This window comes from Rhipicephalus sanguineus, chromosome 1 (assembly GCF_013339695.2).
Source record: "Rhipicephalus sanguineus isolate Rsan-2018 chromosome 1, BIME_Rsan_1.4, whole genome shotgun sequence".
NCBI lineage: Eukaryota > Metazoa > Arthropoda > Arachnida > Ixodida > Ixodidae > Rhipicephalus > Rhipicephalus sanguineus.
Genome location: NC_051176.1, coordinates 141,939,147 through 141,957,354, shown reverse-complemented (window position 1 = coordinate 141,957,354; position 18,208 = coordinate 141,939,147). Strand labels below are relative to the sequence as shown.

The window sequence follows — 18,208 nt, the reverse complement described above, 5'->3', positions numbered from 1 at the left end:
CCGCATAAAGGACACAAGCGAAGCGCGAAGTTGCCGTTTCCTCAGGCGCCCTCTTTTCAAACAGAGGCCGGTTCTCACTCTCGTCGGTGGGCGGGGCGTCTGCCCGTTGACGTCGCGGATCTGCCTGTTTACGTCGCAAGAGACATAGCATGCTTATTCGCCGATAGCAGACGTAAATTGAGAGCGGCGTTCGGATCAGATGCGCTTCTTGCCACGGGGTGCCTCCACTTGCCGGCGCCGCACTCCTCAGTACACGGTAGCCGCACTCGCGCACGCGAATCACAGCGGGAGAGCGATCGCGTTTCATGACGCGCGCTGACGTAACTTCTTTCCCCCGTGCCATCCCTCCCTGTGTAGCTTCCAGTGCACTCGTCGGCACGAGAAAAAAAAGAAAGTGCTGAGAGCGTGCGCCAAACCCCCGTAACTCCGCTCAATCTTGACGGATTCGAGAAATTTTTGCGGCAATCGATTTGGGAGGAAGTAAACTCCGATACTGAGGTCATTAGATAATTACTTTGAAAAGTGGTTCATGACCCCTTTCAGTATGATGTACCAAAACGGTACAATGTGTCATTTATGCAAATGCAGACACATTGCATTCACTGTTGCTGAGACGTGCACAAAGGGAAAGAGTAAACTTGGTACAAAAACCAATAGGCGGCGACGGTGTTTCTCACTGCTTTGCCAGGCTTAGTTGGTAAATGATGCAGAGCCATACAGCACTGCTAGACAGGACACAGGGAAGCTGAGGATGTAGATGCTTTCTTCAGCTGTGACCTGTATGCTGTCACCATCTGGCTATGTAGCATGATTTTCCTTATCAATTAGCCAGCTGCAACTAGCCAGCATTTCAATCTCTTCACAGCTCAATGTCCATGCTTATGCATTCTGTATCATAGCAGCACCGGCAGTATCTTTTCATCTTCGTTCCCAGTGAAACAGATTAATAAAAACAATGAAACACTTTGTTATATGAAGGATAAAACTGCACTGCTGGAGCAAGGCGAGTATAACGGGCATGAATGACGTGATTTCAGCAGTGACTGCCATCATGTGTACTAGGTGAACAAATATGGCCGAACAATCCTTTCTTGCCTCTTACTTTTTGAAACTGGTGTTCACCTTGATATCTCAAGCGGGAAGAGACAGAACAGACTTTAGCCAGGAGCTTTGAAAGTATGAATGCCCGAGCTCAAAATTAGCTCACGAGGGAAGCGATGCGGGCTTGTTGGCAGCACATCTTCAGTTTCCTTGTAGCGCACGTAAAAGACAGGACAAAAGATATATGTTTAGGCACACATAGACAAACAGCGTAGCTTGCAAAATTAGCGTAGCTTGCAGTAGTTTTAAACTAGACGTGTGCGAATATTCAAAAGTTTTGAATAATGCATTTAACGGTGTTCTATTCAATTCGGTACTTGAATAAAATAGTGCATATCCGAAAAACCAAATATTTCTAAAACATTTTTTTAATCAGAACTGACAGGAAAACCGCGAAGGAATGAAATGTTGGAACAGCGAGGAGTCATCTTTTCTTGTCTTAATCATTGAATTACCGAGATACATGCAGCCCAAGCTTTTACGGGGCTACTGATGCTATACTGCTGATGAATAGATGAAGGTGCTTTTGCTTAAAACTCTAGTGTTGCCGAAGCGGAGCTGTCATTAATCCATTATCAAGTTAATGAGATTGGTGGTTTTGTTGGACGGCCTCTTGGCAATACAACAGAACCCTCTCTCACATGCTCTCACTATATACATTTACATGAATAACAATAGAAACAAGTGTTGTGCTTATGTAAATTGTTTTTGCAGGTACAGTATATTCAACACTGTTTACCTGCTTTTGTTGTAAGGCCCATGCTGTGATACAGTAAAAGCTCGTTAATTCGAACTCGAAGGGGGCTATAAGATTGTTCAAATTAAGCGGAGTTCGAATTAGCCGGCGGGCGCTAGAATGAACGGACACCGCGCCACACTGCGCGGGCAGAACCCAAAGAAGCCACCTCTGGACTCGTTATCGCAAATTAGGCGCTATTACCCGTTCATGGCAGGTGATTTCGTAAATTATGCTCATGGAGCTTTAACAGCGAACAGAATTATTTGATCAGTCAGTGATAAGCCAGAAACAAGCACCGACATGCATTCATGTGAGCAGTGAGCCTTAATGTGAAATATATGGCGCTATGCTCGAAAATACGTTTATTTACATGGCAGAATTAGCGCAATCAAAATTAAAAGTAATCAGTAATTTGCGTATTCTTGCGTTTATTCTGTCGCGACTCCATGAGCATCATTTGCAGCTTGCCCTAGAGCTCCAGCGCAGCGTCCCAACTCTCATCTGCTGAGAAATGCTGTTCTTTCGTTGTTTCACATCTCTAGTAAATTTGGTTTGGTTTGGTTTCGCAACACCTTGTGATCACTCTGAGCCGACTTCTGCGAGAAGCGATGAAAATCTGGGGCTCCCAGTTCGAATTAACTGTTGTGGATACTAAAGCGTTTGAATTATCGGGAGTTTCCCCCCCACAGAAATACACAGGACTGCGCTGGGACCAAGGCGTCAGTTCGAATTAAGTGCAAGTTCAAATTAACCGAGTTTGAATTAAATAGCTTTTACTGTAACTGCTTTATGTGTTTCATTACATATCTAGCTGTATATGTGGTGTTCAGTTCAACACTGTTTAACTTTTATGCCTCAGTTTTATTTAAAAGCCGGTGACGAAGTACCAAGTTGAGTACCGTAGTCACAGCTGTATTTCAACATACAGTTACAAAATATCTCAAAAGCTCTTGCTGCTGCCTAAAGGACACTAAAGGCAAATATTAAGTCGATGTTCATTGTTGAAATAGCGGTCCAGAAACCTTGTGGTGCTACTTTTGTGCCAAGGAAGTGCTTATTTTGAAATAAAATCACGTTTTAGTGGTCCGCATCTCATTAGCACACTTCAAATCACCCGCCTGAAAGCGGTCTTTCTGACGTCACTGTTGCCGTGCCCAACGTTGCCCACCTTTACTGCGCGGCGGCGTGCACCATTCGGGCATCCGGCAACATCACGTGCATGCGGCATTTTGTCGAACTTTCTGTCAGAGCGACTTTCACAAGCGTGCAAAACACTTGCGGCAGTATGCGATACTGAAACTACCACTGAGACGCGACCGCGTGAGCGAAGCAGGGCACCGGGTGAAGCGCAGTTTGGCAAAAACAGAACCTTTGAACCACGCGCGCCGTTCCTCATGGAAACGCCAAAGAGGTTCTTTTTTCCATGAATCAAACAGAAATGAACAAGCAGCATTTTATTCCGTCTCTTGATGCACGGAAAGTTCTTTTTTTATTGCAGCTAGTTTGATTACTAGTGATTAATTGTAGTCGGATGCTCTCACGTCATCGGGATCATTTCCAAAATGTCCCACTCGTGGCGCATGTCGTGTGATACATTTAGCTTAATTTCTCGGTTAGCAGGGCACTGCTGTTGCTAATATTGCCATTTTAGACGTTGTCATACATTGAGCTTTCACTGCGACGTTAATTGTTATTTGCCTTTAGTGTCCGTTTAAGTCTGTTTACATAAATGTGCGATTATTTGTCAAATAAAAGTTATCGAATGTTCCTGTGTGGAAGTTTGTGAATATTTTTTTTTGTGAATATTAATTTGCCTTCCTATCTGAGAGGTTGTAATGATAGGTCTCTGTGATTTTTTTTTGTTGTTGTTGTTTTGTGTGTTGTACGCATGCGTGAGGGTTTCAGAAGATGAGCATCGGTTTAATAACAGTCAGTTGCGAGTGTGCGCTTGTCCGCGTTACTTCTTCGTCCACGTTCTTGTTTTGCGCAAACGATTTTCTAGCCAGCTATGCACCAACTAGCCCGACAGCATACGTTATTGTTTCAAATAAAATGCTGTGGAATTCTAGGGCTGCTTTAAAAATGGCTGGCTAACTATGCGAGAACTATTTGAATAGCATTCAATTTGTATTCGATTTGGTTCTAAAATTCCCTATTCAAACACCCTTATTTTAAATGCAGAAAAGTGGTGACATCAATGATGCAAATGTTGTAGCGAAATGTTTGAGTGATATAGCAAAAGTAAAACTTGCTATTGTAAGATTTAAATGCACTGTTTATCGCAATACGTTCCACAGGAATTTTCTTGACCATTAACTACCAGCAGCAACTACAGGCAGCCCCCAGCATTTAGTAGTATGCTAATATGTGGACAATGTGCTGATCTTAAAGATTACCCACTTTGGTAAAGTCCTACTGCCCTTGCCAGTTACTCAACACAGCTAGTACAGAACGTGGTGATAAATAATATATATAATTTTGGGGGTTTAATGTCCCAAAACCACGATATGATTATGAGAGATGCTGTAGTGGAGGGCTCCGGAAATTACAACCACCTGGGGTTTTTTAACGTGCACCTAAATCTAAGTATATGGGCCTCACACAGAAGTGGTATGAATTAGTGAGCAGAATTGACAGTGAATATGTACAAGTTAAAGAGTGGCTGCTTAGGACGATCATACTAGTATCTTAATAAAAATGAAAAGTCACATTCCAAATGTGGTTACAACAATCAATGAAATCAAAAGTAGCTCTTCCCAACATACCATGTCAGGCCATCCCATGAACAAAACACGCTGAAAGGAATCACCTTAAACATACACTGACAAACCTTGGATGAACGGTGCAACCACACATTTAAGTAGTTTTACCATTCTTGTCTTCTTGGTTATCATCGATGAAGAAACCACAGTTAGCCTCTAAGAGTCTTGTCTGATGTGCATTATATTTGCAGTCTCACAACACATAACTATTTGCCATGCACAGAAAACACTTTCGTGAACCAATATACACAACCTTCAACATATGAAAATTCAAGAGACTCATTCTGTTGATATTAACCGAAAATAGAAAGATCCAGTTGACAAGACAAAAATAAACATAATTTAAAGAGACAGACTGAAAAAACATTACTGAACCATAAAAAAGCAGTCATGTGATGTTTAGTACTCTGATAGATGACCTTTTAGGATTTTAAACACTCTACTATAACAGAGAGTTCATCAATACTTTGGCCGAAAAGCAATAAGCAGGTTGCTATCACGCGTTCCTCTTTGAGATGTATTATAGAGTCTAACTGTGCCTACATTTTGAAAATAAAGCAAGAAAAGAAAATGTCAGACGAGTTAATTCTATCTTGCACAGTCGAACCTGGATACATCGAACCTGAAGGGGATCACAGAAGAGTTGTATAGTATTTATATAATGAAAATATATTTAAGGCGAATTTACAACTGTTCAATATACACAATAATTCATTATATCTGGGTTCGATATATGCGGGTTCAACTAGAGTCATGACAAAGGCATTTGCCTTGGAAGTGACAAGTTTTGTCAAACTAGGTAGTCCTTAGCTCTTTTAACCTTTTTGTGTCTAGTAGTTGCTGTGCCATTATGATTTCTCTTGCTCTCTGCAAATAAGCCTACATGAGGAGAAGTATGCACAATGACCCCTTCAAACTCCACTCATTTCAATCTTCACCATGGTCCCGATCATAACCACCCTGCAATTAAAATCAATCTGGTGATTCAAAAGAACAGAAGGTAAGACTAAAACAAATAAACTTGACCCAAAATGGTCACTGCATTATAGGAGAGTAACAGAACAGGTTCCAGAGCAGAAGCACATCTAGAACCAATGTGGAGCCACTCACCCTGCAGATCTGTGAGGACGCATTTACGGTCGTACGATGCTGTCAGCAAGTAGTAAGCTCGTGGTGAGAAGCGCACGGATCGCAGGTCTGATGAATGGGGCCGGAACGTCTGAATGGTCCGGCCACCTCGTATATCGTACAACATGCAAGTGGCATCCTCATGCCCAGAGACCAGCATGCGTCCAGAGGGATCCACAGACACGGCAGCCACAGGGCTCCCTGGGAAATTACCAAGGTAGTGTGTCTCAGTTTCAAGATTCGTGCATCTAAGTTTGAACAGTTTAACATAGAGAAAAAGAGAAACACACAGCATGTTGAAAATCATCACTCTGCATTGGCAAGGAATGAAACAGCAATGTACAGTATTCAGTCGTGTCAAATAAAAACCAATCTTGCGAATTTATGTTATCGCCCTTAGATGTCATGTCTAGAATACTGCATGCTAATGTAACACAAGACAATCCAAGTTGTGTTTAAGGCAAGCAAACATAACATACTGTGTGAATCATAAGACCAGAGATAGGCTGCCATACCTTGTTTCTCCCTCAATCTGTTTCACATCTTTACAATGTCCTCAGCCTCACATCACAGAACTCATATGTCCTCCTTCCCTTTTGAAGCACTTTAGCTTCATGAGGAATGCCAGCAAAAAAAGAGGCTACATCCAGTGGGTAACCAGTGGGTAACTGAGATCCCTAGATAATTTCAGAGGAAACCTATGCACTCAAACGAAAGTGGTGCTCAACCAGTTAAGTTGGGGATTTGGTGCATTTGGTCTAACTACCTAAATTCTTAGGAACCACATGTTTATTCTATAAGAGGCATGCTGCTACCATGCTGTTACCCATGCACAAATTTTGTTGGTCACATTAAAGGTATTGAACCAGACTTGATCCTAAAACAACAAAGAAAAAGGCGTTGTTGTCGAACAAACTATGAACAAGAACATTACAACTTCTCATTTCACTTGAGAACAAAACTAAGAAGAAAAAAAAGGATTTTTTTCACTCAGGTTGGCTACCATCTCTTGAGCTTTTCAGTTTTCTTCCATGCATCACTGCCTGTACCCTTATTGTTGAAGTTGATGCAACGACACATGCAACTTCAATACAGCGTGCATCACTCTTGCACAGCATTGTGAGAAGCATGACCACTGCATCAACTTAAATGACGCCCGTGCCATTGACCCTGAAACTAAGCACATGAGGAAGCTGTACTTAGAATCATGGCACATACAAACCACATCGGGAAACCTCAATAGGTCTGCAGGAACGCTTCCAAGCATATGTGTGCATGGCATTTGAACGTACCGGTGAAAAGAGTTACACACAGACGCCGACTGCAGTGGTGGGAAGAGCGACAGTGGAAAGGACAACACACAACCACTTAAAACATTACACCTAGCTGGTGTCTTTGGGAACAGTCACCCCTGAAGAAGAGGTCGACTTATCTTTGAAACTTAAGGTTTTAATTCTGAACAAACCTTGGCTGGAAGTAGTCTTCTTTACTAGAAACTGTTACATGTGCAACCTGTACCTTCACCTTCCTTGTTGAGGCTACTTAGAAAATTTTGTTTGTATGCAGCAACTACGAAGTGTTTTGTTGAAGTGGCAACAAACTGAAACTTTAGTTGTCAACTATATACTGATGAGGCCGTGCTGGTTTTGCCCAGCTAGCGGGGGCATTGGGTAGCAGGCCACCATGAGAAACTTGCTTTGATATGTTCCCACCCACAGGCATTGATATAAAGTGCAAGATTCTGCTAATTGGTTGAACTATAGGCAATGCGCTCGAAGCAGAGTTTGGTTTAGTGGATGATCAGCCACAGCAACTACTATACTGCACAAGCATACCAAGCTTTTATGCGAACATATTGGTAGAAATAGCAAAAGCTAAGGTACAAACAAAAGACTGAATGTTCCAAACTGTTTTTGCAGAACACCCTTTAAACTGACAGTGCAGTCAAGGTGACACAGTAATTTCTATACTCAATGACAACATGCATTGCAACTGATGAATGTGAAATACATCTCAAGGCCTTGACCAACATGAAATTGCGAATAGCTAGGTATAATTAATAAAGCACAGCATATAGCGAAATTTTGGAAGCAATGTTTGCATAATGTTGTACAATGGTACTTTCCGCATACAAACTGAAGAGCCAAAGAGCAACAATTCGCGAGTTCGAAATATACTGGCATTCTGGATGGATTCGTATTTCAATGCGTAAAACAGCAGTTTGTTCGAGAAGTAAAGGAAACAGCTGTGCCTTTACACCACAAATTTGATGGTGCACAGTATCTCGAAACTGGTGCCATCCTCTCAATTTGTGCCATGTGGATATGCAAGCTTGCAATTTCCCTGGTGGAAATTCATGAAGTGCAACATGTGCTATAAACTTGTTGGCAATGGCTCGCAGATTAGGAGGCACCGCGCCAAAGAAATTTTCTGCGACATTAGATTGATTTTGCTATGGTTCCTTCAAAGTCTGAACTTCTTTCAACTATCCTGCTTTTTATACAAGGTGCAAGCTGCCACATTTCTCACTGTCAGAGTTGAATTTTCTTTTTGTGCCTGCTTAAATATTATGCTGCGTGATATACAAAACATGAGAGCTTGTGTGCATTAAAAAGCAGTCCCAGGAATATAGAATCTAAATTCTCTGAATAAAAAGTGCCTGCATGCAGAGGCCCTAGTTTCAAAGTGGTGGAAGGAATTTCGCCGGAGCCAACATTTTGACAAGAGTACTTGTCTATGCGAGAGCCCTTATCGAAACCTTCTGATTACTTATTAAGCACTTAGCCCTTATGTGCCATGATTGGACACACAGGGAGAGCACAGAATCCATCAGTTGGTCTTTTACTCGAAAAGAATTTGGACTAATCTAGAGGGGTGACGGTGGTGATATTGCACAATCAGAATTTTTTGTTTGGGCATACTTTGTATAATCCAAGTTCAGACAAAAGAGATGGTAGCCACATGAACTAACCAGGCCCACTGCCACTTGCTGGCGGCGCAGTCACTAGGTTGACGCAGCCTCTAGTGCGCAGATCCCAGAAGCGGATGGTTCTGTCTTGAGAGCCACTCACAAACATGGCTCCTCCCCACGTGTACAAGGACAGAATATGACCTGCGAATTAGTAAGAGAATGCAAGTGAGCATAGAACTATATCTTTGTAAATGAAACAAATGTCTGCAAACAGGAATAGAAAACTTTTATTTTGTATCGACAGGCACACGTAAGGCGTGATCATGTGGATGCAGCCAGTGTCCTGCTTGCACAGACAGTGCGCTGCATTGACAGAGGCTGTGTAACGAGAGCGCGGCATAACGAGAACGCGGCATAAATTCTAAGCTTTGTGCGTCATGTAGGTGCTTCAGTGAACTACAGACAAGCTCATTCACAACCGGGCGCAGCAGCTCTGCTCCAAAAATGCTCTTAACCCTCATGCTACACTACAATGAGACACCTTGTTTCCAAGGGTGGTGCTGCAAGTAGTCGTGGACACGTGCTTCAATGGCTGTATTTCAGTCCACAAGTACTGCAGCTTTTTATTAAGGAATGGTGTTCTGAACAAGCCACAATTTTGTCACTTATATATATATACAAAAGAATGACAGAGCCAAGTCACAACAGAGCCAAACATGAACAAGAGGGATGATCTGCTACAATGTCAAAGTCATACAGTTCTTTGCAATCTGAGAAATCCTCCACTGGAGAAATCCTGGTGCAGCATGCATTATTTATATTATTATTTACAGCACAATGAAATTATGCTGACGCATATGCTTCAACAGGATGTCCCAGAATTTTCAAGCTTGACTTCGGATGTCAGATTTTTTTTTTTTTAATTACTGGCAGACACAAGCAGGTTTCAGGAAAGCTTACTCGAATCAACTCTTGTGATCCATTTTGCTTTAGGAAATTAGCTGCTGAAGCCCAAAACTAGCCCTTCTTTTGTGCAACTAAGGCCAAGGACAGCTCACCTGAGTGCCCAGAGAGTGCCTGGAAAGGTGTGGCAGTCTCACAGTCAGTAACATAGATCTTGCAGTCTCCTGCTCCTCCACTGATAAGCAGACTTGACCGGTTGCTTAGATCCTCCACAAAGCAGACATCACGAACAGTGCCGTCATGCATTGTCAGCTCTGCTTCTCCACCAGCTGTTGAGGAAAAATGTGAAACGGTAGAATTGGGTTATGAAAGCATTCAAGGGGAGTTGGTTAGTATGCATAATGGCATCTTGGTAAAGGCATAGATAACAATATATTGAAAACTTGGGCTTGCTGGTGTAGCATTGCACCCCACCAGCGCACAATCACGATCAGGACAACCCCTCACCCTTGAGCGCTGTGGTATGTTCTTCCTTCTTGTCCTTGTCATGATTGTGCGCTGGCGGGGTGCAACTCAGATAGCAGTACTACATGTTTGTATTTGAATTAAATTATAGGGGTTTAACGTCCCCAAAACTGTAGCGCATTATAAGGGATCGTGCTGTAGTGGAAGGCCACAGAATAATCTTGAACATCTGGAGTTCTTTAACATACTTTAACGTATGAACGCAAAGCATGGCACACTAGTGTCTTAGCATTTCGCACTTATTGACATGTGGTTCCTATGGCTGGGAATCATCCAAATTGTTTCGGATAGTATATAGTATAGTATAGTATATAACATGGGTTCTCACACTGGGTTCCACAGAACCCAGGGGTTCTGTGAAGGGCATCTTAGGGTACTGTGAGCTGTCAGAACGAATGTGACCTCCTGTCTTACCCCCATAAGCACCTCATTTATTTACTTCGGCGAGAAAATTTGCATTGCATTTTGCATTTAACGAAGCCATCGCACGCTGCATCTGCACGTTAGGAGCCTGCAAGTAGCAAGAGACCCACGTGGTAGCAGCACCAAAGACTCGTCGTCTAGTGCATGCCATGAAACTTGCGCAATTTGCGGACCCGCTGTGACAGAGTGCGCAGAGCGCTGATAATTCATGCTCGTGAGCGCAGTTTGTAACATGTGCGTGGGAATTTATTAGGTAATTCTGCAAGTCGAGATACAGAATATGATATTGGGTGCTCAAACCAGTTCGAAGGACATTAGCAGGCACGTTGCCACTGTATTCGTGGCTCATGGTGCGCCAGCGTTCATGCGGCACAGTTTTCATACACGCCGATTTGCCACTGCACTATGCCGGTTTTGTAATCAAAACCAGCAACAGGCACAATTCATACGTGCAAGAGGCATCACTTCTTGCCGGCTGTGGGCTAAACAAACATTTATGCTTGGCCTTACAACTGGTGTATCGGTCGACGGCCATTTCACTGTGCAACTGGCATGCCTTGCTTTTTTTGTTTTGTAAAATATGAAACAGGCTTTTGTACATCCAGCGCTTCATTTGCATGAACACAGTGCTTACGGCATGCGGTGCCTGAAGCATGCAGTGTATGGTCGGTGGCGGGCACTTTACGTGACACCTGAGAGGAGGGGGGGGCGGTTTGCGGAAGAATTGCATGTCTATCAGGAGTTCCAGATCAACGGCGATGGCCTTCGATATTAAAGATAACAGGCCAATGCGGACGGTGTGGTTGTGTGCGCCGAGAAAAGTCATCATTAGAGACCGGATTTTAGGCAAATGCCTATTTTGTTCCTTGCACTCCTATTGCCCCACTTTGATATATGAGGTTAAGAAGGGCTTTTATTGTGTTTTTATAGTGCCTATAAATGCCTATTTTGGCCTCTGTGCCTAAATGCTAATAAGTGCTATAGATTCCTATATCTGGACCTGGATGTCCAGATCTGGTCCAGGGAAGGCCGTTCGAAGAATTGACTGGACCACTTTTAAGTCTGACATGGAGGATGCTTGCCAAGCGGGTCTAAGCACTGGGCTAGAGCAAGTCATCAAGTGCACAATGCAAGATGCCACACGCACGATACCGATTACATCCAGGCGGAACGATTTTGATGCCGAATTGGAAAGACTGCGAGCGCTTCGCCGCCGTGCGGAACGCAGATATCGGTGCACAAAATCCGTCCACGACCTTAGAACAGCCAGAAGAATGCAAAAGAAGATTCAGCGTCGTATAGACAAGTTAGCCTCCGAATGTTGGAGAACGTTTTGTCAGACACTAGACTCCCGCAAGCCCCTATCTCACATCTGGAGAATGGTGCGTGGCCTGCGCTGCATTCCTGAACAGCGTTTTCCGTTCAAGGCGCTTGCTCTCTTCCAAAAGCGGCGAGACATTGATGTTGCAGAAGACTTTTGCGCGAGGATAGCAGACCAAGTAGTTCGTCCAGGTGCTCTGGCCGGAAGTGACGCTCCTCATTCCCGTGATGGCCGCAAGGACCTTCCATTTACAATGGAGGAGTTTGAGGCGGCACTAGCCCTATGCAGGCGTTCTTCATCACCGGGGCCAGATGGTATATCATATTGAGCCCTGTGCAATCTGGGTGAGACTGCGCGGGGAGAGCTGCTACGTCTGTACAACGCATCCTGGCAAGAGGGCAGTGTTCCTGACGAATGGAAGACAAGTCGTTTGGTACCACTTCTGAAGCAAGGCAAGTCCCCACTTGAACTTGCGTCATACTGCCCTATCGCACTGGCCAGCTGCGTGGGAAAGATAATGGAACGTACGATCCTTAGCCGCCTCGAGTGGTATCTCGAACATTACAAGGTTTATCCAAACTCCATGGCTGGCTTTCGACGTGAACACTCATCTATTGATAATGTCATTGATCTCGTAACGTATGTCCAACAGCAGAAATCACGCAAGCGTTTGTCTGCAGCCTTGTTCCTAGATGTAAAAGGCGCATACGATAACGTGCTACACGAGGCCATTCTCGACGCCCTTGAGATGGTTGGCCTGGGTGGTCGAGTTTTTCGATGGATTGCTAGCTACCTGACAGCTAGATCTTTCTTTGTGTCAACCGACGACGGCCCAAACACACGACACTATACCTGCAGGGGCGTTCCTCAGGGCGGAGTACTAAGTCCTACTCTGTTCAATCTCGCTCTCATTGATCTTGCCGAATCCCTACCATGCACGATCGAGACATCTATATACGCAGACGACATATGTGTCTGGACATCAGCCGTCGCACGCCTCCAGATACGAGCGAGGCTTCAAAAAGCTGCAAGTTTGACAGCGAGCTATCTCGGGAAGCAAGGCCTTCAAATATCCCCGGAAAAATGTGCAATAGTGGCCTTCACACGTAAACCAATGACGCACTATGCCATTTCTATCGAAGGACGGACCATTGCTTATGCCCGAAACCACAAATTTCTGGGTATAATCATAGATAGAGACCTTCGTTGGAGCCCGCATGTGTCTTACATGAAACAGCGCCTGACAGCAATCTCCCAGCTGTTCAAGTTCCTGAGTGGAAAAACCTGGGGGATGTCGGTCGACACAATGCTGGAACTGTACAGATCACTGTTTCTCGGTTTTTTGAGATATAGTCTGCCTGTATTGCAAGATATAGTCTGCCTGTATTGCCTGTATCGCAATACATGCAAGACAAATATTCGCACTCTGCAGGCTGTACAAGCTCAGGCTCTCAGAGTTTGCCTTGGCTTGCCAAAATGCGCGTCGACTGAAGCAACTATTTCCATCGCACGGGACCACCCTATGCAAACGCACATTGCGGTTGAAGCCTTGAGAGCTCATATTAGGCATTTTTCCCGGGCCGATTGCCACCACCTTGCAACATTGCCTTCAGAAAGACCACGGGCATCGTATTGTGCAACGATTGCGAACCATTCTGCCCACCTTCAGTCAGGCTTCAGCCCCGCATCTAAGCCAGCGATACCTCCTTGGTGCTTCATTAAACCTGAAGTGCACCTCAACGTCCCGGGAATCAGAAAAAAATCTGAGCTCTCATCTCCAGTGCTGAAACAGCTGTCTCTGATTCTTTTACACGAGAAGTACGCTGATCATGTGCATATTTATACTGATGGGTCAACTACCATCCAGTGTTCGTCCGGAGCAGTGGTCGTCCCAGCGAAAGCTATTAGCGTCACTTTCAAGACAGACCACCCAACGACATCAACAGCAGCAGAACTTGCCGCTCTTCGCGTTGCACTTTGTGTAGTCAACCGTGAACAGCCCCAACGATGGTCAGTCTTCTGCGATTCGAAGGCAGCCCTACAATCTTTGCTATCAGCCCTGCGACACGGACCATACGAGCAGTTGGTCTTCGAGGTTAGATATCTCCTCCATACTTCGTTAGAGAAAGGACACCACGTGACATTTCAGAGGCTGCCAAGTCACTGCGGCCTGATAGGCAATGAACACGCCGACAATGCTGCTCGATCAGCTCTTCAAGGTGACAGGATCGAGACGATACCCCTATCAAGGACCGATGCTGCTAGCAAACTTCGAGTGGCTGCACAAGAAATGACTTCCTCCACTTATAATACAGCAAGCAGACTGCACAACCACCACCGCCACTGCCCGACCAATCTGCGTCTTCAGACACCTACGGGACTATGCCGAAATGATGCCACTCTGCTTTGCCGTTTATGGCTAAGAGTGGCTTTCACAAAGTCATTCTCCTTTCGAATCCAAATGGCTGACAACCCGTTTTGTGACAACTGTGGTAGCGAGGAGACACTACAGCACATCTTCTGTGACTGTCCTCGCTACAATGCACAGAGATAATCCCTCGCAGTCGCTCTTGCTCGCATAGATCCCAGACCGATGACGGCAGGAATCATTCTGGAATGTCGTCCTGATAGGTCATCGTGGGTGAAGGCGACGAAGGCAGTGCTCAACTTCTTGAAGGCATCAGACCTGCACCGTCGGTTATAGACTAACGTTGTTATGATGACCGTGAGATGTGTGTGACTTTTTGTGCGTGCGTGCTCTCCTTCTCTCTCTCTATCTTTATATCTCCCCCATCCCTTCCCCCAGTGTAGGGTAGTATACCGGTCCTTCTAGACTGGTTAACATCCCTGCCTTTCCTTTCTCTCCTTCTCCTTCCTTCCTTATTTTCAAAGTCGGCGCCTATACGAACATTATTTAGCCTCATGTTTAGCTTTCGAGTGCAGTTTGAGACCGTTATTCATGTTACCGGGCAACACTGACTGTTCGGAACTCTATGGAGTTCAACCTAGTCCTTCAGTTCAACCAACTTCCAGAAAACAACCACTAGCAGCAGTGTAATGGGACGTGCCAGCCAGCATACGCCGCCGCGCTGGCATGGCGCGAGTGGTTGGCGAATGCGAAACCGCAGAGCCATCAGGGTAAAGCAGAATGAAGAGCAAAAGAATACAGAAATATGTGACGTGCACGCGATCTTTGCTTTGTTTGTAATTTACTTTTTAAGGTGTTCGCCACCAGGGAAGAAATTGGCTCTACGCTATTCGACACAGCCAAGTTGGCCAAGAACCACTTGCCCAAGGGCCAGCCATCTTGAACGGCTGACTAGGTTCATACTTGCGTACACTGTCGATCAAAAAGCAAACATTTTGCATATCTGAGGCGCAACATCACTAGGTAAGTATTAGGTGGTGTTTTCCTTTAATAGAAAATGCATACATACGTAATTCTAAAGACCCTAGTTTCTTAAGCTGCGCTGAAAATGCGACTGCGCTGAAATTTGCCTTCCTCCGTGCCCTCTGCACGAGCTCATTGTTGTGTTTCGGTTTCGGTTCAGTATTGCACTGTACGAATGCCATGGGGCGCCGCTCTGGCATTCCTGTTTTACCCAGGCGACGTGTAAATAAAAGAGTGTGTGGAGAGTACTCGTTGAGTGCGGATGTTTTTTCTGCTTCAGCGCTTCGCGCCAAACCGCGTGTTCGGGCTGGCTGGCGTCCCCGCCGGTCGCGTTGGTCACCGCCGGTCTTCGCCTGCTGCTGCGCCGGGACTACCAGCCCGCAACACAGCACTCATGTTTCCTGACATATTGCCAGATGGCGTCCATATCTCACGCAGCGCCTCTTCTATTGTCTTTAGACGACATTTGCAGCGAAGCACGCAGATACGTGGCCAATTTTTTTTTAAGAGTGTGTTCTTAGGCTTTGTGCCAATTCACGACCAAAGTGGCCGGGCCCTCGCCGACACCATCATAAGGTTCCTTATAGACATGGGAATTAACATCCAGCATCTCCGTGGTCAAGCCTACGATGGTGCAAGCTCGATGGCCGGCAAAACGAATGGTGTTGAAGCTGCTGTTCGTGAGAATTATCCAGCCGCATTCTACACTCACTGCGCCAGTCACTCCCTTAATCTAGTTCTGTGTGCGGCATGCTCCGTCACAAACATCCGAAACTGTTTTGGGACTCTAAAGGCGACGTCAGTCTTTTTCCATAAATATTCTAGCCGCTCACACGTTTTGCGAAAAAAGATAATTTTGAGCTGTTCTGAGTCTACAAGGAAGCGCCTTTTGGGACTATGCGAAACGTGCTGGGTCGAGAAGCACGATGCAGTGCTTTCATTTGTGAGCCTCTTTGAGCCGTTGATCGCAGCACTAGAGGAGATTATGTTTAACGGAAATGGCAAAAGTCCACTGCAGGCAAACAGTCTAATGTTGGCCCTCTTGTCACCAGCGTTCCTTGTAAGCCTGCATGTGACGGAGCACGTGTTGGCACTGTCAAAGAAGCTACAGACTAGGAGTATCGACGTGAGCGCTGCCATTGACGACATAGAAGCGGTACAGCAGACAAATGAAAATGACCGCAAGAACGCGAATGCTTCTTTCTCAAAAATATTTGCACAAGTGCAGGCATTAGCAGAAAAACTGAATGTGGAGATCACCAGCCGTCAAGCCAGTGTCCGGAAGCAAAACCTTGGGAGCAATGCATTCGAAAGCGCGGAAGAATATTTTCGCAGAACCCTGTTCATTCCAATCATTGACCACGTATAGCAACGGTTCGAAAAGCACAGGGCACTTCTAAAGGACTTTTCAGTAATTGCACCATCCGCAATACCACCAATGCAAGATGATCGGGAGAAAGGAGCAGAAAATCTCCTGACCGTTTCTACGCATGACGTCGAAACGAGGGCTGCTTTGGGAGAACTGCGACTATGTAGCACAAAGTGGGCGAACAAAGCAGCAAAACAGCGCCCCTGTACAGGAACCGATGCTCTCTCTCATTGCGACAGCAGGTTCTATCCGAATGTGTACAAGCTACTCCAGATTCTAGTCACCCTTCCAATGACCACTGCCAGCGCAGAGAGAACGTTTTCAAGCATGAGGTTACTTAAGAACTACTAACGCTCCACGATGTCTGAGGAGCGCATGGTTGGCCTGGCACTTTTCTACGCCCACAGAAATGTCGACATCAGCGTGTCGGAAGTCATTGACCGCTTCAATAAGCTTCCTCGTTGGGTCAACTTTGTCCATTGATACCGAGCAGGACAAAAATCAGTGCAAACGAAAGGAAAAGACACTGCTGTTCCAGAATTCAGGTCAATGAGCCTGTAATTCTGACTTAATAATATTGTTCACCACCTTTTAAAGCCGTGAGGATTTTGTACCTTTTAGCAGTTAACACCGTGACCTAATATGAACATACGAATACGGGCATAGGGTGGACATTAACAGCCAATCGACAGCTTCACCTTGTTCACTGAGAGGTCGGCATACGCTGCGTTACCAAACGAATTCAGCTATTGGGAAGCCGTACTAGCGGCATTGTTTGTTACTTTCATTTGTCGTTTTTGTTCTTCATTGCTTTTTGAACTAGAAGTGACAACCCTCCTTTTATATTGAGTTCACAACAGTGGTTCCCACTTTTAAAACAGTTTTGAAATAGTTTTTTTCGTTATTTCTGCGCGCTTCCTTTATAGTTCTGTCCACATGGTGCGTCCGAGACAGGAGCTTGGCCCAAGGACATATCAGTTTCTGTGATTGTGCAGCATGTTCTTTTGCCTTATTTTGGGCATTATGTATAGTGATCATTGCTTAGTTCCGTATATTGATTGCATATTTAAATGTACTGGACAAGGGTGTCAATGCAGGCTAGTTGGTATTTCATTGCAGGTTATTGGGTGTAGCGCCACGTACGAATTGGTAAGAAAGAAGATGACAGGAAAGAGGCGCCTCTTTCCTGTCATCTTCTTTCTTACCAATTCGTACGTGGCGCTACACCCAAAAACCTGCAATTTAAATGCACATTTGTGATGTTTTCTGTAATTATACAGCGCACTGTTTCCAGTGACTTATGTTGTGCCCGTATTTAAGGTGTACTTTCCCATTATTGTTTTTCCCTGGCAGCATCATTTGTGCAAAAAGATGAACATTTTGCGTAAACAATCTGCATTAAAATATTTGATCTCGTCCTGGTTATTTTGTGGACTTCATTTTTTTGTTATCAGGCGCTTCTTCAGTTTAAAACTGATGCAGTTCCAAAGTTTACGTGATACTTGCCGTACCTCTTACACAACCAAAATAAAAAAATTGAAAAGATTGAAGACGGTTATTTCTGGAAAGATTTTGCGGGCATGCTAACATGTTTTTATGAAAAAACACATTTCTTACTCGTTCTTGACAGTGCGC

At 44.8% G+C, this 18,208-nt stretch overlaps 1 protein-coding gene across 2 annotated transcripts in view; it reads right to left on the bottom strand.

Moving 5' to 3' along the window:
- Positions 1–18,208, bottom strand: part of LOC119399260 (WD repeat-containing protein 47) — a 148,612-nt gene that overhangs the window by 10,590 nt on the left and 119,814 nt on the right. For both annotated transcript variants that reach the window (XR_007416511.1, XM_049416772.1), the window contains exons 8-10: positions 9,700–9,873; positions 8,702–8,842; positions 5,713–5,931 (exon numbers count right to left, since the gene is read on the bottom strand). Coding sequence is in view for 1 of the 2 variants with exons in the window: in XM_049416772.1 (XP_049272729.1) it covers positions 5,713–5,931; positions 8,702–8,842; positions 9,700–9,873 (534 nt within the window). In the remaining variant the exon portion in view is untranslated. The remainder of the gene's footprint in view (positions 1–5,712; positions 5,932–8,701; positions 8,843–9,699; positions 9,874–18,208) is intronic.